The following is a 26,612-nucleotide window of genomic DNA, read 5'->3' as shown; positions in this document are numbered from 1 at the left end:
ACAAACACGAAGCCACAAACAATTTTGCTCTTATTTGTCTGCGTTGTCTGTGTTTTAGAGAGACGGAGAAAGTTGTGTTTATAACAAGACTTTCTCTAAAAAGTACATAAAGACATCACTAGATTCAAATGTTATACCAAGTATTTGTCTTGCATGATTAATATTCAAGATCATAGTTGGTAAATGTCACGTGTGTAAAGCAGGGTTTTGTAAATTATCCCAAATCTTAATGCATTAACGAAAAAACTTTCATAATTGTGTTGCGAGGTCATGCTTAAATTTCTGTTACACTTTTATTGTTTTTATTCTTAAATTTGTATCTTTTATATTGAGTTCATTTATTAGCATTTATCTATTTGTTTGTTTTTAAGTTTTTTATTTGATTTTAGGTTTATTCTATTATTATAAGTATTTTGACATGTTTTTTTATCTGTGAAGCTCTTTGTAACTATGTTTTTAGAAGAAAAGATATAATTTTTTTATTTTAATTTTTGTAATTTATGTTTTTATTTTTTCAAACTGAAAAATACAGTGACTAATCGTGGGGGGGGGGGGGCGAACACGAGACATGGATAAGAAAGCTAATAATGGAAGATTTGCATGAAACGCGGTCCTACACTGCTCTCCTTATTGTAATTGATATTTCCTGTGTGATGCTATAATCTGTTGTCATTGAATATTCACACGGTCACATGGAGAGCACGTGAGCACGAGGAATAAGACATTCACACCAACAGCGGACCATCAAGATCACAAAACCACTGCTGCTACTGTCACATGACTCCCATTAAGATGACAATATGACGATACCGCAGACAGAAACCAGGTCACATGCTTCCACTGTGACCTCACACACACACACACACACACACACACACACGAACGATGTGAACGTTTAGGATATCTAGGTGGATATCAGAGTGAGCCTATAACATGTTAAAGTTAAATTAGTATTATAGCCTTGAAGGACGCTAAATTACTGGGAAGGTCACACGTCACATCTCCATTTGTTACAGCGGAGAGACAAAATGAGAGTTCAAGATACACAACTTTGTCACTAGGGGGCAGAATTTGACCGTTTGTAAATGTAACTTCTCGAACACACACCATTGTACGGTGTTGTATATATCTATATTCTATTAAATCAATGAATTACTTTATGTTAAAAGTTTTTGAGACATTATGAAAAGGAGCCCCTGCCTGGCTCCACTGTTTAAGATACAGGAAGTAACATTATCAAGGCTGTTTCTTAATTCATAATTCAATAACACACATAGATTTAAGTCTTTAACATACAAACCTGCACTTCAGTGTAAGATAAACATTTTACAAACATTTTCAAAGTAAAATTATTATCCTTCACTTATCAAATGTATGGCACCCGTGTTCAGAAAAATTAGACTAAACTCAATATCTATCCATCTCTCTATCTCTCTATCTATCTATCTATCTCTCTATCTATCTATCTATCTATCTATCTATCTATCTATCTATCTATCTATCTATCTATCTATCTATCTATCTATCTATCTATCTATCTATCTATCTATCTATCTATCTATCTATCTATCTATCTATCTCTGTGTTATGGCAAGTGTTTCTCTCTTCCTGGTTATATTATTAATCGTTCCTCTATTTTTTCTTTCATTCTTCACTCGTGTATTTATGTATGAAAGAGAAAAAACATGCTTTTCGTAACATTCTGTTATTTCCACTTACTGTTTGCAAAAGAGTGAAAAAGCATTTCTTGGCCACGTCAGACTTACAATTTTTGATTTTTCTAAAAAGATTTTGTTTGACTTACAGTCTGTATATATTCAGTATGAATGGATTTAATTAAAACAGCAAAAGTCAAATAACACAAATGGAAGTTTATTAGACATTTCAAATTTCCTTATTCCCTGGTCATGAATCGACACACACCATCTTGAGTGTCCGGCTTCGTCTTCAACCCAAATATTCATGACCTTTCCATAAAACACACGAGCACAAACACACACACAATACACAAACTGTCCTCTCTGTGCCTGAATGCTTGGTTTATACGTCACAATCCCAGGTGTGCACACAGAGGAACGCTGCTCTCCTGTGTCCACACTCCTCTCTAAGAGATCAGGATCGACACTCAGGTGTGAATGACGCTCTGGCCTCTTCTCCCTCACCGACCTCCTCACTCCCTCCTGCACAATACACAAACACCGCTCCTCAACCCACTGTTTGATGTGGAGACTCCATCCACATTTCCTGTCAACCCTTGAGATTTTTGGGCCTGATCCACGCGCTGCAGGGCTCAGCAGACGGGTTTACTCCATGGCCTATGTGCTGTGTCGTTAAATGAAAAGCCTTTCTGGATGTGGAAAGTAGAAGCTGAGTGTGATTCCAGTTTGGCAGCGGATGAGAGTAGATCTACCGCTGCTTGGAAAGAAGGGCCTGCAGAAGAGGATTGGCTCCTGCTGCTTTAAAGTTACGAAACAACTGGATATTAATGATTTGATTTAAATAGATATTCTCTGAGAACTGTTCCCAGCACTGGGATCAGTTGGGTAGTTTGAGCTTGACTTTGGGAGACAGTGGTCAACAGGAAGCAGGCGCGCAGAGCACCCAGCCATTTGGGAACTGATATGATTAAACTACCAGATGAAACTGGTATGATCATGTATACATCTTGTTTCAAAGAACAAGATATAAGTATAGTGTATATTGTTTCTTTGTTATTATTAGATTATTACTATTATTAGACCATAGTATTTAATATTAGATAAATAAACTGGACTTTACTGCACTGCTTCTCTGGGACTTGGATCAGGCCGGATGGGTGACAGGATATCAGGAGAATTATTCCAGGATTTCCAGGAAGGTCAGACTGGATCATTAGGTCACATGGTGCTGAGATCTGAAGCTTGACTGTGACTACTGGTATTTGATAAAAGACTTCCACATCTACAACAGAGAAGATGTTACACCTGCATAGTTTTCATGAAACTTTTGCAAAGATAATAAGATATTGCTTTTGTTTATTGGCACATTTTTTGTGTTCCATTTTGCAATGACACGTGTTACTTTTCCGCCAGTGTTCAAATGGACAGAGGTCATAGAAAAACTGAACATTTTGTAATAATCAAATCAGAGTCTCTTCATGCAGTCAGTGTTTGCTATGGTCATTGTTATCTCTTTGTACGTTTTCATCTATTTAGCTAGATTTGTGTGTTTTTCATGAATGTTAAGTGTTTTCTATGGTTATTTATCATCTATATGTGGATGTGTAGTGTTTTACATCGTTATTTATCATCTATTTGTGGATGTTAGGTGTTTTATATCATTATTTATCATCTATATGTGGATGTTTATGGTCTTATATGGTTATTCATCATCTATTTGTGGATGTTAGGTGTTTTATATGGTAATGTATCATCTGTATGTGGATGTTTGTTATTTTATATGGTAATTTATCTTCTACATTTGGATGGTTATTGTTTTACATGGTTATTTATCATCTATTTGAGGATAGTTAGTGTTTTGTACGGTTATTTATCATCTATATGTGGATGTTTAGTGTTTTATATGGTTATTTATCATCTATTTGTGGATGTTTATTGCTTTATATGGTTATTTATCATATATTTGTGGATGTTTAGTGTTTTACATGGTTATTTATCATCTATTGGTTGAGGTTTAGTGTTTTATATGTTTTTTTGTCATCTATTGGTTTTATATGGTTATTTATCATCTATATGTGGATGTTTAGTGTTTTCATATGGTTATTTATCATCTATATGTGGATGTTTAGGGTTTTATATGGTTATTTATCATCTATTTGTTGAGATTTAGTGTTTTATATGGTTATTTATCATCTATATGTGGATGTTTAGTGTTTTATATTGTTATTTATCATCTTTATGTGGATGTTTAGTGTTTTATATAATTATTTATCATCTAAATGTGGATGTTTGGGGTTTTATATGGTTATTTATCATCTATATGTGGATGCTTGGGTTTTTATATGGTTATTTATCATCTATATGTGGATGTTTAGGGTTTTATATGGTTATTTATCATCTATATGTGGATGTTTAGGGTTTTATATGGTTATTTATCATCTATATGTGGATGTTTAGTGTTTTATATGGTTATTTATCATCTTTATGTGGATGTTTAGTGTTTTATATGGTTATTTATCATCTTTATGTGGAGGTTTAGTGTTTTATATAATTATTTATCATCTATATGTGGATGTTTGGGGTTTTATCATATATCTATTGTTATTTAGTCTCCTCCATATCATAGCATGTGAGAAGGCTAGCGGCTAGCGGCTAGCTGCATCCGGGTGGGTCCTGCCCTCCTGCCCGGAGGGGGAGTGACCTAACGGGGAAAGCAGAGCTCCTTTCCTGGGTAACTGTCACAGTTCGGCTCCTGCGCTACGGACCATCTCCCCGTCTAAACCCAGAGGAATCTCCAGAAGCTCAAACTACCCAGGTAGGAATAAAATAACAAAAGCTCCGCAGCTGATGTCTCTGTTGTTTCAGAGCATTGTGCTGAACGGCGAGAAGGATCCGAACCAATGTCCCGTAGAGACGCGATAAACAGCTTCTACGAGAGGGAAAGAGACCAACTACAACTTAGATCAGCCGATAAACGGGACCAGCCCGATATTTATGACAAGTGCAGAACAGTGACGCAGCAAATACAGTGCGATCAACTTCCGTTATCATGCAGCATGTGTTTGTCTGTATGGACATTTAACTGGGAACCAGTGATTGTAATGGTGGTTTCATTTTACAGCGCATTCCCTGCAGCTCCGTGAAAACAGGCTTCGGGTGACCTGCTGTCCTTCACTCTCTTTATCCTCATGTCTTTGTGCTACTTGAACTTTTGTGTCGAATCTCTCTCGGGACGTTATACAACACTTCTAACTGTGCAGAGAAAAGCTCCAATTTAAAGGGAGAGGACCCCAAGAATGTGAATTCATCCATTATCTCCTCACACTGCTGCTGGAGGTGGTGGGTGAAGGGTTTGACTCCAGTAAACTATTTCTGGAGGTTCAGGGGTAATAATAATAATAATAACAGTCTTTATTTATAGAGCACTTTTCAAAAATACATGTTAAAAAAGGCTGCAAGGGAAAAGCAGCCAGGTCATGAATCATCAGGTTTAGAAGAAAGCAGGTAAAATATATTAAACAAGAGTTATAAAAGAAAGTTAAGACTCAGGAAAGGCTCTCTGATGAAAGAATGGTTCAATAAGAGACTTAAAAGACTTCCACTGAGTCAGCTGACCTGATCTCTGCAGGCTGGTTGGTCCAGAGCCTCGGGGCCTGGAATGCAAAGGCTCCCTAGCCTCTGTAACAGACCAGAGACCTCTGGTCGAGGATCTCAATATACCTGCTGGTGTAAGATTTATATCTCATTTGAATCTGCCATTCAAGTTTTTATTTAATTTGCACTTAAGACATCAGAATTTCCTGATGTCTTAAGAGCTGACTGGACATTGGGCTGGGTTAAACCAAACTCTGATTATCTCAGATTAAAATCAATCTTCAACTGGATGATTGAATCCTCAAAAGGACGATTTGACCTTCAAATACAAACCTTGTCACGTACTTGATCCCATTGTTTACATAATAATACATTTAATATTTCAATTAAAATGTAAGATATTCTTGTGTTGTTTGTTGTAGAGTCGTGTGGAACAGGTGTGGACGCTGGTAGTGGTTTACTGTGTAAGATAAATAGCTAGCAAGCACAGCTACCTGCAGGGTATCAGCGCTCACTCAGTATAAATAAAGATAAAGTACCTGGTCTGATAGTGATACAGTCAAACTACTCAGTTAATGGATGTTTAATGGACTCTTATGTCAACGATGTCTATTGTTAATGAGATGAGTGAAGATGCACAAGTCTAGTAGTCACACAGTGATGAAAATGTATCATATATATAATTATATATATATATATATTTATAAAAAAAAGTCCCCTGAATCTAATCCTGAGGTCCCCCCCCCACCTTTTAGCGTCTGTTAGAACGGCTGAAATAAAATCTTGTCTTTTTTATTTTGTTGCCAGGATGTCCAGGGAGCAGCAGGCGGTGGCTTGTGCCAGGAAGGCCTTCGAAACGGGCCGGTCCAAATCTTTAGAGCACCGCATCCGCCAGCTGAAGAACCTTCAGCGGTTATTCACAGAGAGAAAGCAGGAGATTTCAGAGGCCTCCAAGAGAGATCTCAATAAGGTGAGCGGGGATTACAGCACAATCAACTAGTTTATCTCATGGGAAAGCTTTGGAATACAACTAAGAAGTAGGTTTTGAGTCTGTTGTTTTAGACTTTTAGATGTTTTTGGTTTGATATAGCTTCAGGCTGTTACGTCATGATTTTTTGATGCCACATGCTGTAGTGGGGGGTGGGAGGGGTTTTCCCTCGGAGCGTAAGTGACCAGCGAGATGCTATAATGACACAGAACCCGCAGGGAAGGACCAGACATAACGATTACTGCATAGTTCACCATCTTTAAGTGTTTCACGCATGCTGTAGTTAGTGCACATTGAAGATGGGGTTACAGGGTCTCTCTCTCTGCCGGGAGAATTCTTCTACTTTGTAACAACAGCACCAGGCTGGGACATGTGAAAATTTCTCCTCCAGGCATTCTAGATTCAGGAGAAACCAAAAGAGAAGGAACCGACTGTATCTGTTAAACAGTTATATGTGGAAATAACTGAGCTTCCTAGTGTAGTCCCACATTTATTTCCACTGGGGTTTCTGTTGTTTACACAGTTCACCTTAAAGATATGTTAATATCAGAGTTATAAAAAAAGAAGAATCTGTGAATTCGAACAAAGAAGGTATCCGAGGAAGAGTGCAGAACAAGCTAAACATGCAGTTAAGGGTTAAAATATCCTCCAGGGATTTAACAGAAACTTTGATCATGAGGAAAGAGTCAAGCTCAGACATTTGGCAAGATATCCCGATGCGGTTTCAAACTCAAAGATTTTCTCCGAGTCCACAAACGACGTGTTGCTGCTCTCATCCCATCAGAGTGAGGCGGGGACGCAGCTGTTTGAGACCGTGGGTCTGGAGGGGGAGATCAACCTGGTCATCAGGAAGCTGAAGGAGTGGGCCGCCCCTCGAAAAGTGGAGAAGAACCTGTTGATCATCTCCGACACCGTCTACATCAAGCCGGAGCCGCTGGGAGTGGTGCTGATCATCGGGGCCTGGAACTACCCCTGGGCTGTCACCATCCAACCGCTCGTTGGAGCCATCGCTGCTGGTACTGTTGCGTGTGTGTGTTTGTTTGTGTGTTTGTGGGGTGGCTGAAAGGGCAGTGGTTGTGCGATGTATCAAGGGCAGCGTTCACATTTCTATCTGATATCGGCGTTTCCCCCTGTGGTGGACTTTGTGAGGGGACTTGTTTGTGCAGCCATGATGCACAATGTCGCAGTTTCATTTTGAAATTTGAGGCAAGATTTGCAAACACCAACATTTTCCTAATTCCCCCGGATAGCACAAGAAGCTCAAAACTACTAGACCATCTCCTCTGGAGCTGATTTAATTGGTTCTTTTCTTTGTTGAATCCTTCCAACAAGTTTTGTGTCTAGTTTTTTCATAATCCTGCTGACACTTGAACAAACCTACAGACAGAGATGAAATCATAACCTCAATTATTTGTTATAACACTAATTTGTCAGTCCTGTTCATTTTCCTCCCCTTGTGATCACAACCACTCAAGTTCCTTTTTTAATCCTGGCGTTTCGCAACCGTCTTTCTTTTCCCTTTTGCCTCTGATAAGTGTGGGTCAAAGGTCACTCTGTGAACTCTTCTCCACTCTACGCATGATAGAGGTGTGAGTTATGTATTTTGTGGGTGTGTGTTCTCATGAGTGCAGGTAACATCTCAAAGGGCAAACGGTAATCTCTGAGTGAATCGCCCCTCTCCCAGATAGTAAGTGGACCTATGAATAACTCAAGATCGTCTCAGAGGCCGACCTCTGCTCTGAATCGAGTGTCCAGGCTCAGCCCAGAGCACTTTGTGATGCAAACCTCAGAGCTGAGTGTTTGCTTGCTACAGTTTAGCATGACACTGTAGTATCCTAACAGTCTTTAGGCTCATTCTTTATTCGCTCCTATGTCTTTTGTGTTGCTTGTCCATAGTGACCGTTCTACATAAGAGTGATAAATAGAGCTGCTGCAGGTAGATGGTTCATTTGTTGCTGTTTTTAGAGAATGAGAATGAACTCTAACATATCCAGCGCCTGTTTGCAAAGCACAGACTTTGCTCTTTGCTCCGCTGCATAATCAGATCTAACATGAAGGATAATGACGGCTCAGTAGATGATAAGTGATTTCCCTTGATTTGTTGACAAATGCCAGTTATTGGTTAGATTCAGCACATCTTGAAGTTGTTTAATTTAGACACGTGCTGTGTAATATTATTAAACATGCAATTACACCGCTTGTGTTCCACCAGAATACCTTTTTGTAAAGTTTGTTAAGAGTTCAGTTTTTGTCCTCAACAGTAAGCCATTTCTTATCAGAGAGTCTAGAAAAGCAGTAAAATAGAAATAATGAAATATATGGAAACCTCATCATATCTGTGAGGAATTGCTGTTCTATTTTCAATTAAAGGTTTTCAGCAAAACTACCACAGATTACGACAAAACAGAAAGCCCCAAATTACTATAGTCTGTGTAAAGCGCAGGAGTTACATATACCACCACAGAAAAATAAGCTTTCCATAATTTAACATGTTTAAATTTATATGAAATTTACATTTGATGCTTTTAAGGTTTCACTAGGGTGCTGCCTTGAGAAACTCTGCAGTACGTCTGGAGCCTCAAACTCTTGACTTTTGCATTTTCAAAAACGGAGAATGACAGGACCTGAGATATAGTAGATTTCAATATTTATAGTCTAGTAGTCAGAACTCACATGTGTATTAATTATTGATTATCGAATAACAGCAAACACAGGAAGAACTGAACTTAAGGAGGAGACTTAAGCAACACAAGTATTTTACTGTGTTTGTGACTCACTTCTAAGACCTCTCTTTAACTCTCAACATGATATCAGGCAATTGTTTCCTCCAGCATTAGTGAACACTGGGGTTAATCTTTATCTAATGTTTGATTTATCAACCCACTCATAAGCAAACACCTTTAGAAGTGTATTCAAGCATCAAGTGGTTAATCGTCACGCCGGTTTTACAATTATACTGGTCCAACACCCTGCACGCTGTGTACATCGGTGAATTGACAGTACCATGGGTGTTTTGCTTTCCCTTGACACAACCCTGGGAAGTTTGATGAGGCCAATCTACTGTCATAAACACATTTCATATTGAATTTGTGCAGACTCACATGGTAAAAGACAAACTGTGAGCTGCTTGTCTTATCTGATTTGTTTGTCATTTGCCTGTGCAGGAAATGCAGTCGTCATTAAGCCCTCTGAGGTCTGTGTTCACACCGCAAAGGTCATGGAGGACCTGCTGCCACTTTACATCGACAAGGTAAGCCATAACGACAAGAACCCACATATAAACATGACATCGGGTAAAAAGGTTGATGATCCTGATAATCAGGAGTACTTATCAGAAATCTCTCTCTCTGAGTATATACTCTGACTCAGTATTTACATGGTGTATTTGTAGTGATGCATACTGTACAGAGACAAGATTTATTTAGCTTTTATAATGTTCGTATAAACAGCCTCTCCATTCCCGGTGATTATCTGCAAATCTAAAAAGCAGAAATAGAAAACACAGCTCCTCAGTTGCAAAAGAGTAAATCTGTAACCACACTGGGGTGAGAGCCCTAATGAAACTAGTTTACTATAAAAATGCACAACTTAAGACTTTGTAAAAACTGCCCACACACCAAGAAGACATTCAACGTGCTTCTTCTAGCTCTGGCAGCTCGGTGACACCTGCCTGTGTCTTTGTGCCCGTGTGTCAGGAGCTGTACCCGGTCGTATCTGGAGGAGTGCCAGAAACCCAGGAGCTGCTGCGCCAGCGCTTCGATCACATTTTCTACACCGGAAACTCTGTGGTGGGCAAACTGATCATGGAGGCCGCTGCCAAACACCTGACCCCTGTGACCCTGGAGCTCGGTGGAAAGAGCCCCTGCTACATCGACAAGGATTGTGACATCAGCATCGCCTGCCGGTCAGAACAAGTTTTATATTTGACTAGCATTTAAATGAATCCAGTCTCTTCGTAAACGGTCGGTCCTGACGCGTGTTTTGACTGCAGGCGTGTCACCTGGGGAAAGTACACTAACTGTGGTCAGACCTGCATCGCCCCGGACTACATCCTGTGTGAGCCGAGCATCCAGGACCGGGTCATCGAAGAGGTCAAGAAGTCCATCAAGGTACTGAAGCTGAAAACACAACTCTTAGCTCTGCGGGAAAAGCAATGATGAGTAATTTGTTTCAATCTAAACCGAAAGCAACAACGTGCCCCCTGCATTCTTTTGCTACATTTATCGCAGCCATCAACAATATTCCAGAGTTTTTTAAGGGAGTCAAACACATCTGGTCCACTCTTAGTTTGCCAGCTTCTGGGTTGCGTTGTGGTAGAAACAGAGAAGTTTATAAACGACGACACAGTCTCTCCTATTGGCTTCCTGACTGATTCTTATCACAAGTCCCTCATCCCTGATGTTCCTCCTTTGTAGTATCTGTTTCCTGTTTGTTTACAGCTGCACAGTGTAGTGCATGGTCATGTGATACACTATTTCAGGTGTGTTTGTATAGGGAGATGAAGTGCTTGTGTGAACAGAGATTACTTAGCACGGATGTAGGAAAGGAAGCAAGAACAGTAAGCCATTGTTCATTTAGTTTTATTCAGTTTTCTTTGCTCCCACGTTCACAAGAATATTTCTTTAATTTCACATTGTTTTCTCTGGTAGGAATTCTACACAGAAAACCCAAAGACCTGCCCCGACTATGGACGCATCATCAACCAGCGCCACTTCAAGAGGATAATGGCCATGGTGGACGACAGCACCGTGGCTGCGGGAGGAGACAACGACGAGTCCGACTGCTACATCGGTAGAGCACGAAATCAATCTGGACGCATCTGCCTGACACATCTAGAAAATGTAGATAAATAAATAATGGAGTGTTTCTGTGTTGTGTTCAGCCCCCACAGTGTTGCGTGACGTGAGGCCAGAGGCGAAGGTAATGCAGGAGGAGATATTTGGACCTCTGCTTCCCATCCTGCCCGTCAGCGGCCTGGATGAAGCCATCAAGTTTATCAATAAGAGAGAGAAACCCCTGGCCCTCTACGTCTTCACAGCCAATGACAAGGTATTTAACCTGATAGACAAAGGTTGTATTCTGACACGCAGCGAACTACCTAACGGATGGAGACCTGATTGTCGTTTTAGATTTCATGATCGAAGGTAATGTTGTTTTTGCTCAACTCTACAAGGTGACACAGAGAATGGTGGATGAGACGTCCAGTGGAGGACTGCTGGCCAACGACTGCATCGTACACTTCTCTGTCAGCTCTCTGCCTTTTGGAGGAGTAGGTGAGTCACAAAAGGACACATCCTCACGCTAGAGTTTTAAAGCCACTGAAACAGAGAAGTCTGGACACACTGCTGGACCTGTTTCAGTTTGAAAACATCATGGTAACGCTTTAGACGGGCGTTTCAGCCTGGCTCGTACTCTTTGGCCACTTACACTTCACCGTCACATGTCAAAGATTTTTCCTTGTCTGTCTTTGTGTCTCAAAGCAACAGTATGATCAAGATTTTCCATATGCACCAATTTACTCCCATCACCCCGGTCACCAGTTAAACTCTCCTGTTTGTCATGTACAGGGAACAGTGGTATGGGCTGCTATCACGGCAAGTTCAGCTTCGACCAGATGAGCCACCTGCGTGGTTGTCTCATCAAACAGCTGAAGATGGAGGGCATGAACAGCATGCGTTACCCCCCCCACACGCAGGAGAAGCTCGGCTGGGTGCGCTTCTTCCTCCTGAGGAATCTAGATCTGGGCGCGATGGGGAAGATGGCGTTCTTGGCCGCTCTGGCTGTGATGGCTGCTGTTTTGTTGAAGGTGGGTTATGAGGGTCCAGAGAGATGCTTCGGGCTTATAGTTTCATCCAATTATGGTCACATTTTTCAAGATATTTCCACAAACAATAGAAAGAATTCATGAGGAAGTCACAAATATGTCTGAAAATGTAATTGCCCATAGTTTAAAACCACATTTTTCCATTTATCTGTGAATCCTTTTTGACTTTAGACATGTCCTAAACCTTATATACAATGAAAAATACATTTAATCATAAGGCAAAATTGATATCATCATGACATCACAATAAAGTTTGAAAAAGATGTATATAGTGGAGTAACACATTCCCTTTTGTAGCACTAGAGACCGAACCTACTGCTTTTCATTTTAACCAATCATCTGTTGTCACATGGTATCACTCAGGACATGATGTAAAAAAGTTAGCTTGGCCTGATTTGGGTTTATACAGCTTGTGCTAATTAAATGTCATTGTAAAGAAACAGATTATATATATTTTACAGATTTCATATATCTTTAAAAGCCAACAAACATCATCCCTATTTTAAATAACTAGTACTTTGACTTTTGATATTGTCTATATGTGGTCGTAGTAAAACTTTGAGTGCAAGACATTTACCTTTAATGTCGTATTTGTGTGTTTTCATTGAAACTTGGCGTCGGCAGCGCACACAGATACATTCATCAACCTCCAGACTCAGGACATGAGACGGCTCAAGACAATATACGCCGCCCTGCTGCTCTACAGCGCCACCAGAGGGCAGAAAATGTCACTTCACCAGCCTCTAACTGGAGAATGTTTTTTTTTCTTTTTTCAGATTTATCTTCTTTGAAGACATCCTGTCGGTGTCCTGATGACAAATCTGTTGTTTCCGTTGACCCCCGTGGACCAGAGAGAAGTTCCTGCATGAATCAAATCAGATCTGCAACAAATTTGAGAATATTCTGGATGTTGCATTAATATGTATTTAACATATCAGGACCAGAAGTGTCACGTAAATCACTGTGGAGAGAAGCTTTTACTTTCATGAAGGGGATTGTTTATTAACCAACTTAGGCTCTTAAATCTCTGCTCAGAATCATGAGTTATTTAGTTATTTAAACCTGTCAGATCAGGGTTGGATACAAATGTTAATTAAATATTCTTTACTGATATTATACCTAATGCAGCGTCATGCTCAAGCGACACTGCCTGAAGCTAAAGTAAATCTCACAGTCTGATTTCAGGGTTTTCCTCACATCCCTGTGCTATGAACAGGGGCTGTAGCTTCTACTAACGGCACTATCAATGCTCATCGTTTCTCAAATTGAACTAACCTGTGATTTTTTGTTATGCTAATGAATGGTTATTCTAGTGAAGGATTTTACATGTAGTTCATTCTGAGTCTGTTTCATTTCAATCTCGGATCAGCCGTGACCTTGACATTGAGCCTTGAGGCACCAGATCATTTCTGCCGGGTGTAGGTTCGGTTTGTATGTGTTGACTGAATCTTATGAAGGACATTATAATTTAATTTTTTATCTAACCACCAAATGCCTGTAACAACTTGTTTGAATGGTTAACAACAATAAGTTGCTAAATGTTTTTTTAATCACGCCATTAACCTTGATGGGCTTTTAATTAACAGTTAGATTAATTTACAATTCTATTGGATAAATATTGAAATAAATATATTTCTAATGGCATCAGCTTGTGAAGTGATTATTCAAGTGTGTTTCCTAATTTTCTGTGTCATTGCTTCCACTATGACACAATCAACTTCTATTGTCATCAATCTACATGAAAAGAATACGGCTGAACCAATTGTTTCATGGAACAAGACCTCAGTGGTGGAAGTGCTGCATGTGACGACTGGTGATTAAGATGCTGTGTTCACACATGTCATAAATAAATGATCGGTCTATTTGTTTATCTGTCCTGCTCAGGCTCTGAGGGTCACGCTTGGGTTTGAACAGCAGAAGCACATCCCTGCTGGCATTAGTCGTTAGTCCATCACATACAGAGACAAACCAATGTTCTAATCTTCATAATAATCTATACAATGTAGATATAAATTATGTATATACATATATTGAACCTAATCGAAACATACTTTTAATCAAACCTAGCCGTAGCCTTAACCTACATATCTACATAATGTACTAATATTCATGATGCGTCATAATTGTAGTTTATATGCACAATATGAATATACTTTTGTGTTTCATATAAACAGGAAACAACAGATTTGAAAGAAGATTTGTGTACATGATGCCAGTTTGGATTTTGTGACACCACTTAAGACGATATAAATTTAGTTTTTTACATATGTAACTGTAAACCCTCTGGGATAGGTCAAACCAGTGACAATCCCAGTAAACCATTAAACTGTTAGAGGCTGAGACACGCACACGCATGCACGCACATGCACACGCGCACACACATAAACTCTATGAGACTTTAGGGGACATACTTTGACTTGCAATGATTTCAAGGACACTTACTCTAACCTTAATCATAGTTATTACTTGTTTAACCCTAAACTTAACTAACCGTAAACTAACTTTAACCTAGGTGGAACCTTAGCCTCACTGTTTTAACAATCACATTATGGGGACTTGTCTTCCTTTTGGGGACAACAATTAAGATCCCATAACGAAAACAAGTCCCCATAATGTGACAACAGTATTATGTCCCCACAACATAATACCGGGACCACACACACAAAACCTTGTACTTCTGACCCAGATCCTTGATCTAATATTAACCGGATTTTACCCCAAACCACCAAACTGAGTCTTTACCCTCAAACAAAAGGGTGAGGCCAAAAAGTCCTCGCTCCGCATCTGCTCAAATTGGTCTCACAAAGACTCACACGTCACAAGTACACACACACAGACACACACAACTCCTCATAGAAGTTTCCCTCCCACCCTCAAATGCTGAAGGGTCAGAATGTGAAGGCAGTTTGAAATTCAGTCTCTGGTCATTGTGCTGCTCATGATCATGGGTTTTACATTCTACCTCCTGACTCTGCTTTCGCTCCTCTCTCCGTCGACAGGTAGGACACACACACTTACGCACACACCTCTGCAATGCACACACATCCTGCTGCTTATTTCAGGTTTTATACTTGAATTTATCAATAATGAAGAGATTGTTGCAACATTTTGTTCAGTTAGGTCTTTGTGAATGTGACTTGTAAAGCTGGAAAAGCCTTTCAGCTGGAGAACACACCGTGAAAACCAAGAACATACCGTGAAAACAATATAATGAACACAGTAGAAAAGAAAACAATTAAATATCTGCAGCACAAAGATATTCACATTATCCCTGACTTCAGTATTTTTCTCATGTTTGCTTCTGGACAATTGTGGGATTAGTCAACAAGAATATTTTTGAACCGACATTTCTTTTTCTGCAGGTGAATTTCTCAATAAATCTATCAATTGGTTTGTCAACAAAAAAAACCTGTGGAAAATGTCTCAAAACATAAAAGCAGCAAATTCTGCTTAACTGAGAGGTTGAAATGTTTTATTAAAATAGATCAACTGGTTTTCTCTTGATCGATTAATCTGTAAAAGTTATTGATCGCCGTTGCTAATTTCAATTGGACATAGTAATACCTTGAGTCAGTAATTGCAATTATGAAGTAATATCTAACGTTTGCTAAAAACAGATTTAAATTCATTCACAGAGCTTCTACAGCTTCTGAAGAGAAATATAAACAGATTCATTCAAGAAGTGAAATTCTTTCAGGTTTTGGCTCATTGGGAATCAACGAGGAAACATAAAGAAAAGAAGAGGGGATGATTTAAAATAAGAGAATAAAGTCTGTGTATTCGTGCCTTTTTCCGCACAAATGGGTTTGGCACAGGTGCGGGAGCCAGGTGGAGTAAAGCCAACCTCCACCTGATGTGCATTGTTCTCAGCTGGTGAGAACTGATGTCCCCTCTCAAAGCACGGCATTGTGGGGTTAATCTGCGTTCCTATATTAGCTAAATGGTTCTCTGTCGCACTGCTCATTCCCACAGTGGAGTCACACACCGGAGCTCCATTCACATCAGTGAATACAATACACAACCACAGCCCAAGACTCACAAGTGACTTCCCCAGCACCTGTTGGATGGATGTGTTCAGTAGTGTGAAGCCAGTGAAGTGGTTCTTTGTTTATTTCTGAGCCAGACGTTCACTTCCCACTGAAAACAAATCAGAGTAATCACAACACAACAAAGAGACTTGATCAAATAATCAGGGTGGCTTCTTTCTTTACACAACAACACCTTAACTAAGTGGAAGGATGTGATATGGGTCAGGGAATCACAAATTACATTCTGGTGCAAAATCAGATCCAGACGAAGGAGAGGATCCCAGAATTTAAAAAAAATCGTTTTGCAGCATTTTCATTGTTTTCTCAGATAATAATTCATGGATTTGGAGGAAAGAACACATCATATTGAGGGGACTGAAAAAAAAAACCCAATCATTGAGACAAATTTATTTAACAAACTGTTTAGACAGGTCCATGTCCCATCTGCAACGTTGACTTGAACTGCAGCCAGCCACCAGAGGGCGATCAAGATGATGTGGCTTCACTTATGTCATCTTTATGTACGGTCAATGGTGGAAAATTGTCAGTCCCAGTATTATATATTTCAGTATTTGTACAACATCTGGTTTAGGTACATAAAGCTTCTTAATAAAGCTGCTTTCCGATCATCTTTATATAATTAAGCATAAAAGACAACTGAAGGGCAGGATTACTAATGTGAGAAATTACCATTTCTTGGATCATATGTGTGTGTGTGTGTGTGTGTTTATGTGTATGTGTATGCATGTGTGCTTTACCCGCTCTGCCTTCTCAAAGTCCAACTGCACAGCACATAACACATAAGCACATCAACTGAAATCGCTGACTTGGGAAAACAAACCCATTGTGGCCAATAGAGCGTGAATGTGAGAAACGATTAAGTGCAGAGAGCCTCCTCAAGAACACACTGTCTGTCTGTGTGTTCCCTGCAGGTCAGTGGTGCTACCAGAGCCAGTACTCCTGTGATGACACATGCAGAGGTAAGTAAGACCTGGATATTGGGCTGCTCACCTAAGCTTCATTCAAAGAGCAACTTTTTAAGTTTAACCCTGAATGTAGAGAGGGTGCGTTCCTGCTCAACTCAGACTGGTTCCACTGGAAAACCACAAGCTGAGCCAGTCCGCGAGCTAACACTCAGGTGGTCCGGTCCAAGATTTGATTTTGTGGCCTCTTCTGTTTGTATCGTTCAGACCCCATCCACTGGGCAGCTCAGTTTCCCAGCTGTGGAGGGTTACGTCAGTCACCAATCAACATCGTGACCAGTAAGGTGCACTTCAACAGCGCCTTGCCACCATTCAACTTCATTGGCCACACCGACGTAATCAACATTACGGTGGAAAACAAAGGGCACTCAGGTAATTAAAAAAAGTTTGCTTTATCCTCCTTAATAGACAAAACAGACAGGATTTGGATTTGGGACACTTCTGGCATCGCTCCAGCACTTCTGGCCCAAGAAGATGGAGCCTAAAGTTGCCCAACGTAAAAATAAAATAAAAATAGTACATTCTAAAGTCCAAAACAAATGCGGGTCCTTTTTTGGCAAACATATGGTGCTCTAGGCCGGTGTAATCCGGATGTGAGCCTACAGTGGCCTGAATAGCTCAAAACTAATTCACATATATTGCTGTGGCCTGTTTGTGCCCCCGATCTGGTTAACAACAGCAGATCACCCAAGTCCCATCATTCCATTACGTGGGATTTGCCCACATGGGAGGGCAACTGAGTTTCTGAAAAGGTGCCTGTTGACTTGTCTCCTCCCTGCAGCTCACTTTCACCTGCCACAGTCGGTGCGGCTGACAGGAGGCGCTCTCCCCGGTCACTACAGAGCGGCCCAGTTTCACTTCCACTGGGGGGGGAATGGCAGACCTGGATCAGAGCACACCATCGACGGAGAGCGATTCCCCATGGAGGTACAGCCCTCACGAGACAGCATCAGACAGTGACATGCACCAGGAACTGAGAGAGCAGATGTACTTGAGTGGAGGCCATTAACAGTGACATGTATTATTGTTTGAGTTGAATTTAATTAAACATGTTTATCATGAGGACATTTCTCAGACTGGTGGTTAAGCTGTGTTTCAATGGGAAAGTTTCCTTTAAGTAAAGTGGATTATTTTCTTTTATTTATCTGATAAATATATTCAACTCATTTTCAGCGTGTGCAGCCTGAGGCAATTTGCACGTCTATCTTCACAGTGCTGCAGTGTAACATGAGTTATATAGAACTCTGCATTTATAAAGTATTAAATCGATATCCCATAAATAATTAAAGTGAAAAGTCAATATATTTTACTGTAGGAGCTACTCACCACTATTGGTATATTAGTCTGGAGGGATGGTGGAATACAGCTTTTTATTGTAGTCATATTACAACTGCTCATTATTTATTAATCTGACACAATATGAAAACTACAGACTGTTCTACAGACTGTACTACAGACAGTCACTCTACAGGCTTGTCCCCCTCTCTCTGTTCAGCTGCATATAGTCCACATCAAGGAGCCGTACGGTTCTCTGGCAGAGGCCGAACACGACATGGCGGGTATCGCTCTGCTCGCCTTCCTGTTTGAGGTAATGGGCTTGGGATGAGGTCGACCTCTGCTTTCTACATGTTTTAACTTTCACACGGTTCAGGGTTGTGTCACAGTGCTGACCCTCTCCTCACAGGAAACAGCAGACGACCATCCTAGTTTGAACACGGTGATAACTGCTCTGGGCCGAGTGCAACACAACGGTAGGAGCTGGGAAGTCACATGTGGGAAACTTGATCCATTTTTCACTCAATCGCACAATTTGACCAAATTCCTGACTTGACCTAATCTGACACGTCCGCTCTGTGTTAAGGCAGCAGCACAGTGATCCCAAACTTTCGCCTCAGTGACATTATCCCGTCTGAGAAGGACCTGCACAGTTACTACCGCTATGTGGGCTCCATGACTACTCCAGGGTGCGAGCAGGCAGTGGCCTGGTCGGTGTTTCACAGGACCCTGTCCATCAGCAGCCGTCAGGTGAGCAAGTGTCACTTGGTACAGTTACAGTGTTAACTCCATGTGTGTGTGTGAGTGTGTAGTGTGTTCACAAAGTGACTATAGGAAGTATAGATACCCAGGCAACAGGCAACATGCACTAAATAAGACAACTCTTTCTATCTCAGGAGAAGTAAGTGTTGGATCTGGCCTTGTTAGATCGATGGTTTGTTAGATTAAATTAGACATCAGATTGATTATGTTTACTGGTACTAATTGTATGCAGACATTCTGCAAAGTTAAAAAGCCAAAAGTCTGTGGTGAGGTAAACTTGTTTCTATTCGTCCCTCCAGCTGGATGCAGTAGTTCAGCAGTGTCAGTTCTGGACCGGACAGCCCATGACGGACATCTTCAGACCCACGCAGCCTCTGGACGGCAGAGTCGTGTACCGCTCCATGGCCGCCGCCGCCGCCGCCGCTCCGACAGGCGCGTGGTTCTGTGTCCTCTCAGCTGTGCTCATGACAGCGGGTCAGATAGTCTGACTCAGCACATTAAACACCTGGTGATCTCAGAAGTTAGTGTGTGTGTAAAGGGAACTTTTTACCTGTGTGTTAGTGTAGCAGCAAACTGTCAGTGCGCATGTTTATTCATCAAACTAAATGAATGCTACTGAATATCTACACACTACTAAGTTGTAAATAAAGATGGACGACATGTTCTCACTTCCTCAAATCCAGAAATGAAGCCAAAACATTCTCGTTAGGAACCCCCCCCCCCCGCCGCCCACCCATCTCGTGCTGATTTCATTTGAAGCCAGATCGATCAGTAATCAGGGGTAGGTCCAGCGAATTCCAGCGCTCGACCAATCATGATGTTTCCCCCTGTTTTTGCAGAATCAAATTACTAATTAAAAACCATCCTTATCAGAAACATCAACACTTGAACATATATGTGATAAATACACAATTAGCTTTACAGTCTGTACAAGGTGCCACAATCTCCACCTTTATCTCTAACCCTTGAATTACTAAGTTCCGTTTACCATCTTCTAACATTGAGGCGCCCCATCAAGACGCGTTGGCCTCACTTTCGTGAAGCTGTCATGTCGTCCATCTTTATTTACAGTCCATGTTGGAGGGAGTGTCAGAAATGATTGGGCAGAGTTAATGTTTTGTTTGCTGTTATTTTCCCTGCAAACATTTGCTGTCTAGTAAGATAAGATTATCTAGTAGGAATAAATTTGGTTTGATTTAGCAGCGGTAAATTCACTAACACTTAATGTGCAGTTACATAATAGATGTTTTTAAAGAATGTTAATTTTGTCTGTCATGCATCCGAGACCATGAACCTACTGCCCGGACTCCAGGACTTTCCCTCGGGGCACGCACCACCCCGAGGTTCACTTGGTGATTTTGAGCGAAATATCTTAATGTCAATAATTAAATCAGATAATATAACACAGCTTCTCGCTTTGCAGCACACGGTCTTGTAGCTACTTGATATGTGGATCTCCTCTCGAGCCAGTCAGAGTATATTGTTTTAAATTGGTTTATTTGTCAGAAAACTGAATAAGTTCTAGATGTGAATAAATATCTGTGATTCTTTGCGGACAAACTATTTATTCTCTGCTCCTGCGTATTATTTAATTTCTTTGAGTGCGGTAGAGAAATGTGGCACCAGATTTACTATAAAAACTGTAAATGGCCAGAGCAACCTGTTATATATATACACAGTGACTGGGCGTTTCAGGGATAAAACCAATAACGGATTGAATATCAGCAGAATCTCAAAGTGATCACTCCTTGAAGTTGTACCTTATTCAGACCCATAATGTTAAACTATTACATTTAATGAATCATTTTATACCAATTTCTCTGCTATAAAAAAAAACACAGATCCTTTCTGAACCATTAAACAACACCATCATGTGCATGTGTATGTGTCTCTGTGGATCTACACAGGAAACCATTTGATGGGTACCCAATGACAGATAAAGCTGTAAAACACAAGTAACATTTATTCCTTATTTGTCGAATATGTTTACACGAGTCAGGTCCTTTGTAACATTTGCTGTCTGTGCCTGATCAACTGACTCCTCTGTCAATACGGTTGCTTAAAAAGAAGAAGGGTGAGTGTTTGAAAGGCAACGTGGTTTCTAATTCTTCCTGACCTCAGTCTAATACTTCATTATCGTATTATCAGTAAACCCGATTCAAATATTCAAGGTGTTACTTGGTCGAGGTCACTGTTTTCAGTTTCTTGATCCAGTTCCTCAGGTGTTCCACCTGTGCAAGGACGCTACTCTTGGCTGTGCCTCCGGGGGCGCTGTACTGCTCCACGCTGCTCCTGTAGTCCCACACAGAGGACACGTCGCTTCCAAACAGCGGGCTACATGACAGAGCAGATACACACATCAGGAAAAAGAACAGGGAGAACACTGGAAAAAAAATCATGGCTGCATGGTAGACCGGAGAGAAAGAAAGTACATATTTTAAATATATATATTTTTCCAAATGCTTATAGGTTGCTCTTGTGTATGAGTAACAGAGAGACAATCACCTAAGAGCACTCAGGTCTTCCACAGTGAGTTGGTTCAGTGCAATATTTTTGGACTCAGCCATAAACACAGCTTTACCAGAGACGCCATGGGCCTCTCTGAATGGCATCTGCAACACAAAGTAACAGCGTAACACAGAGTAGCACAAAAACAAATCATCACACAAAATCACAACCTATCTCTCAAGTTCTCACCCCCTTCCTCACAAGGTAGTAGGCCAGATCTGTAGCCAACATGTCAGGACTGAGGGCTGCTTCCATCACACTCTGGTTGATCTGAAACACAAAAGAAACCTCATTGGAAACTAAATCATAGTCAGTTTGTCTCAGAAATCTTCAGCATTATTTTTGTAGAAAACGTAGGGTTTGAACCGTGACTAAAAAAAACACTGTTACAGTCCGAGTGTTATTCCAAGTCCATTGTACTACGTTTACATTTAAACATTAACCCTGCTACGGATACGCAGACTCCAGAGACCCAGCAAAACTGAGAAGCCAATGCTTGGTGTAGTTGTTTTTTCAAAATGATTAACAGTGAATCTCAGACCTTGAGAGTTGACATGACTCCAGTCGTCACCTGCAGCACAGCATGCACAGTATCATAGCAGTCAAACATGGCCTCCTTATCCTCCTGTAGAGGGACAACAAACACAAAGACAATGTTCAGAAACAAAGTTCTTCCCATGAAGCGAAAGACGCACAAAAACACACTTTCCCACCTGCAGGTCTTTGTTGTAGGTGCTGGGCAGGCCCTTCAGCGTCATCATGAACCCTGCACACTGAAACACAGACAAGCCTGGTTCAACAAATGCAAAAACGTTAAACAAATTTAACGAGAAAGCAGTTAAGAACCTAATTATGGAAATTGGTTAAGAGTTTAAGCGAAATCCTGCTAGCTAACAAACGCTAATGAGAACGTGACCTCGTAACAAGGTGTCTTCAGGAACTTCTATGTTTAGTCTTACCTGGCCAAAGACACGACCTGCTTTGCTCCTGATCAGCTCCAGACTGTCGGCGTTCTTCTTCTGGGGCATCAGACTGCTGCCTGTGCTACACACACAAACACACAGATACAAAACGTAGGTGAGGGTGAGGACAAACACAGGGAACACGGAAAAGTGGTACACACGGAGGGAAAACACAAATACAGTCAATCTTTCACTTAAATTACATAAAATCGCTTTAGTCGTTTTTTGCATGATCCTTCTACTAGACAGACAAACAGCGATGAAAATATGAACCCTGTTGGTGGAGGTCGTATTTTTCGGTACTTTACGGATGGCACATAAAATGCCAACTGACCTGTAGGCGTCCGACAGTGTGATGAAGGAGAACTCCTTTGTGCTGTACAGCAGCAAGTCCTCCGCCATCTTACTGAGGTGGGTCACACACAACGAAGCCCAGAACAAGAACTCCACTAAAGAAACACACACAAGGAAACACAAACATTAGACAACTCAGGCAGAGGTAACGCCATCTCAACATGTCAAGCACGGCTGCTTGCCTTGTGGTTTACTTACCAACAAAGTCTCTTTGGCCCGTGGCGTCCATACTGTTTAGACTGATGTCCTCAAACTCTAACTCTGCAGATTCAGAAGAAGAAGTTGTATTTTTATTAACTTGCAACATTGATTTGTTTTTTGACCACTTAGAGGCAACGGAAAACAAACAAGCATTGACATGTAATCCCCTTTTAAAGAGCCATGTCTCTTCTGTTTGATAATTATCTAATACTTCCCATAAAGCTATTTGAAGTTGCACATTGTCATTTGATGTATAAAATATACGTTATAGAGTTGTTAAGCCTTAAACTCTGTGGTTATTGTTTTGGCAAAGTGGCCTGACCTTTCTGCAGTAACTCCCTGTCGATGTCAAACGGCGTTCCAGCGATGGCACCGCTAGTAAAGAAACGTTCTTATTAACCCATCATGTCTGCGTGTGGAAGTCAGTGTCAGATGAGTGTGTGCTCACTGTGTACCTTCCAAGAGGTAAAATATTAACTCTTCTCCTGATCTCCTGAAGCCGGTCGACATCTCTGCTCAGAGCAACAGCGTGACTGAGGAGCGGTTCAAATGTGGGGAGACAGAATAAGGAGGCTGACGTTGAGCAACATATGATATATTTGGTATAAAAGCAGGAGACGTGCACTGCACAGCAAGTTTCTCTGTGTGAAGGTCACCTTAGAATCCAGTGACTCCACCTGATTGGCTGAGCTCTTTGCATGTGGGTGTAACCGGGAAACAGGACGTTGATTTCTCTGAGGGGCAGAGAGAGGGGACAAACTTCAAGAGGGCGCAGGTGCCAGCAGGAGTGAGTGGTTGCACGTGAGACTGTGTGTTGGAAGCTTACACTGCAGCCCGCTCCACCATGGTAGAGATCATCTGGAGGGCATCTTCCGTGAGGGTTGAGATGGCGTCTCGCAGCCACAGCCTCATGTCAGTCACCACCTGATCAACCAAAACACAGAGAGCACGGCCTCAAGGGCTACTCCTTCCTTTGAAACAACTCAGCGACTGAAACCCAGATGGATCTCTCAGTCAGTTGAATTTTAACCCTAAGAAGACAAACCTGGTCATTTCTGCTCCTGCCAGTGTGCAGCTTCCCCGCCGGAGCACCAATCAGCTCCTGAGAAAACAACCAATCACAGAACTATGACATCTCTTATCACAACCATCAGGTTTTTCAAGTTTTCAAGGTAAATTACAATAAAAAGAGCTAAAGCAAGATTGTGTTAGTCTCTCCCGGTTACAATTTCCCCTGTTATATCTGGGTGAGGTTTTCATAGAGGCTGGTACTGGTTTCTACCAAACCCCACACATATATAAAACATTCAATTTGTGAATCTTGTCTTTATGTTGAGGGAATGAACAAAAATACACGATCTTCTTTCAAAATATAGTTTTATAGTTTTTACTGTTTATGTAAGTGGAGCATTGTAGTTTTTATGTGATTCTAACAGGAATAAACTTGGTGCTCTAGTGGCTAAATGCACTGTAGTCTGATGTATGCGATTGTCTCAAAATAAAATACAGTACTGGTGCAATACAGAAAATACAAGTCAGTTGATTTAAATATTCTGGCAGGTTAGAAAACCAAGATCATGATATTTTACTTTTACATACAATTCTTCAGCCAGAGTCAAATTATATTTCGGTTATTTATTTTTTAGTTGTGGCTGTCTTTCTTACTTGTTTCTGTTTTACTCTGAAAGCTTATTGCTTAGACTGGTCCATCACCAGTACGATTGTATGTGTTCCTGATTGTCTGACTTCGATATCACAATAACAAACAGGAGGCCTGGTTGTTAGAAATCCCTCGTGCAGAGTTAGTGACACTCACCTTCAGTCTACGCTCGTTGGCAGTATGAATATCTTCATCTCCAGGTTTAATAACAAAAACACCTTTAGACCACTCTTCAGAAATCTGAAAAGAACGAAACATTTTTACGTACTTCTATATATAAATCAATTTGTATCAAGCGTTTGTATCATATGGACTTGTTCTTACATATAAATATAGGTCTCCTTTATGTATATATGCTTATTAGTTAGAAAGATATGGAAATAACCCACATTTGTTCGATTATAAAATAAAAACAATAAACAATAATCCCTTAACTTTATCATCACAGACATATCTGTAATGGTGTTTATGTATTAAAACCTTCATTAAGAAACCTTTTATTTTACAGAATAAACAATGCTTTTACGTTTATATCTTAAAAAAAATCCCACATCCCGCATCTACTGTTATGATTACGTGAGAAAACACTAGGATATCCTGGGTGGGTTGATGAAGATCATAACATGCGACAGACGCACAAATGAAACAAACAAACAAAATGTGTCAGGATGATCAAGCTGTGTCGTACACACAGACTCGAATGTCAGGAGATCTTCTGGTGGTCCGGTCCTGCCTCTGCGTGCTGGACCACGCCAGAGGTTTCTGTGTTGTTGTGACTGAGTGGAAAATCTCCTGCTTTATTGTTCTTGTCTGGAAATGTCTAAAGTGAGTGTGAGTAGTCTTTGTCCCTGTGTCCTTTGTCCCTGCAGGTTGTTATGTTGTTTGTCCCTGTGTCGTTATGTCGTTTGTTTCTGTATGATGTTATGTCGTTATGTCGACCCTCATGTGGACAAACTGTATTTTATGGATGGATGGAGAACGGTATCGCCAAAACTCTATTCACAAGAACCTGGTCCCAGGCCCAATGGTCCTATGGTCCCAGGCTCAGCCTCCACAGATGTCCACTATAACATCAAATCAACATGATATTGTTCAGCAGCATAGAGGCACATTTTCAGCTGTTACAGTAATCCACACTGGAGGGACAGCCAGGGACACCCTCCCCATTCATCCAGCGGGGAGGGAACGCCCTGCGGCGGGGTGTATGTGCGTTTTCTCCGGGGAGTTTACCTGCTCCAGCCCGGGCAGGATCTGCTTCACCTCTTCGGCGGTGAGCAGCTCTGCCTTCTCCAGAGCCCGCGCGTACGCCTTGCTCCCTCGGACATCAGCGTCCCACATCCTCTGGTCATACGCGATGGACGCGTTGAACTTCTCCATGACTGGGTCGGTGTCTCCCACGAAGCGACCCCCCCACAGCTTGCTTCCCTGCGGAAACAGAGACACAGAGACTCGGTCAACACGGAGCGCTTCACATGTACCTGTTAGCTGAGCGTTAGCTTCGCCCGGGTAGCGGCGGACAGACGTTACCTCTGTGGCGGCCATGTTTACTGCCAGTGGAGACTCGAGCTGTTAAATATGAGCCAGATGTAAACACGCTTTGCCGTGACGTCACCGACTGACGCGCTGAAGCGGAGGCTGCGTCCCAATACTCCATTTCTCTTGGGAAACTTCCCATCTGAGTGCCATGACCAGGGCTGCGTCCCAATACTCCATTTGGGTTAGGAACCTTCCCATCTGAGTGAAATGACCAGGGCTGCGTCCCAATACTCGATCTGGCTTAGGAACACTCTCATCTGAGTGAAATGACCAGGGCTG

At 41.2% G+C, this 26,612-nt stretch overlaps 3 protein-coding genes across 3 annotated transcripts; 2 read left to right on the top strand and 1 right to left on the bottom strand.

Annotated features, from left to right (window-relative positions):
* The first annotated feature begins 4,336 nt into the window (after positions 1-4,336).
* On the top strand, positions 4,337-13,708 carry aldh3a2b (aldehyde dehydrogenase 3 family, member A2b). The gene is made up of 11 exons (XM_062405559.1): positions 4,337-4,473; positions 6,060-6,222; positions 7,025-7,256; positions 9,405-9,490; positions 9,936-10,144; positions 10,232-10,349; positions 10,890-11,031; positions 11,123-11,289; positions 11,414-11,513; positions 11,808-12,046; positions 12,841-13,708. The coding sequence occupies exons 2-11, from the start codon at positions 6,061-6,063 to the stop codon at positions 12,853-12,855; spliced, it is 1,470 nt and encodes a 489-aa protein (XP_062261543.1). The 5' UTR covers positions 4,337-4,473; position 6,060; the 3' UTR covers positions 12,856-13,708.
* Positions 13,709-14,880: 1,172 nt separating this feature from the next.
* ca4c (carbonic anhydrase IV c) lies at positions 14,881-20,973 on the top strand. The gene is made up of 8 exons (XM_062405561.1): positions 14,881-15,063; positions 17,025-17,072; positions 17,283-17,447; positions 17,857-18,002; positions 18,571-18,663; positions 18,760-18,826; positions 18,937-19,100; positions 19,412-20,973. The coding sequence occupies exons 1-8, from the start codon at positions 15,003-15,005 to the stop codon at positions 19,598-19,600; spliced, it is 933 nt and encodes a 310-aa protein (XP_062261545.1). The 5' UTR covers positions 14,881-15,002; the 3' UTR covers positions 19,601-20,973.
* An 84-nt stretch (positions 20,974-21,057) lies between these two features.
* asl (argininosuccinate lyase) lies at positions 21,058-26,534 on the bottom strand. Its single transcript, XM_062405560.1, has 16 exons — positions 26,325-26,534; positions 26,028-26,222; positions 24,954-25,037; positions 24,183-24,239; positions 23,964-24,061; positions 23,794-23,871; positions 23,593-23,670; positions 23,460-23,512; positions 23,135-23,197; positions 22,917-23,031; positions 22,580-22,664; positions 22,334-22,393; positions 22,162-22,245; positions 21,810-21,890; positions 21,618-21,724; positions 21,058-21,446 (listed from the first exon to the last, which is right to left on the bottom strand). The coding sequence occupies exons 1-16, from the start codon at positions 26,337-26,339 to the stop codon at positions 21,287-21,289; spliced, it is 1,413 nt and encodes a 470-aa protein (XP_062261544.1). The 5' UTR covers positions 26,340-26,534; the 3' UTR covers positions 21,058-21,286.
* Between the last annotated feature and the right edge of the window lie 78 nt (positions 26,535-26,612).

Source organism: Platichthys flesus, chromosome 15 (assembly GCF_949316205.1).
Source record: "Platichthys flesus chromosome 15, fPlaFle2.1, whole genome shotgun sequence".
Classification (NCBI taxonomy): Eukaryota; Metazoa; Chordata; class Actinopteri; order Pleuronectiformes; family Pleuronectidae; genus Platichthys; species Platichthys flesus.
This window is presented reverse-complemented; position numbering and strand designations above follow the sequence as displayed.

Excerpts from the sequence above, each read along its gene's own strand:
- aldh3a2b (XM_062405559.1), top strand. The coding sequence starts at position 6,061 with ATGTCCAGGGAGCAGCAGGCGGTGGCTTGTGCCAGGAAGGCCTTCGAA. Across the intron at positions 10,350-10,889 it reads AGGTCAAGAAGTCCATCAAG|GAATTCTACACAGAAAACCC; the intron begins GTACTGAAGCTG and ends TTTCTCTGGTAG. Across the intron at positions 11,514-11,807 it reads TCTGCCTTTTGGAGGAGTAG|GGAACAGTGGTATGGGCTGC; the intron begins GTGAGTCACAAA and ends TGTCATGTACAG.
- ca4c (XM_062405561.1), top strand. The coding sequence starts at position 15,003 with ATGATCATGGGTTTTACATTCTACCTCCTGACTCTGCTTTCGCTCCTC. Across the intron at positions 18,003-18,570 it reads GAGAGCGATTCCCCATGGAG|CTGCATATAGTCCACATCAA; the intron begins GTACAGCCCTCA and ends CTCTCTGTTCAG. Across the intron at positions 19,101-19,411 it reads TGTCCATCAGCAGCCGTCAG|CTGGATGCAGTAGTTCAGCA; the intron begins GTGAGCAAGTGT and ends TCGTCCCTCCAG.
- asl (XM_062405560.1), bottom strand. Across the intron at positions 23,513-23,592 it reads AATATTTTACCTCTTGGAAG|CGGTGCCATCGCTGGAACGC; the intron begins GTACACAGTGAG and ends TTTCTTTACTAG. Across the intron at positions 22,665-22,916 it reads ACACTGTCGGACGCCTACAG|CACAGGCAGCAGTCTGATGC; the intron begins GTCAGTTGGCAT and ends TTGTGTGTGTAG.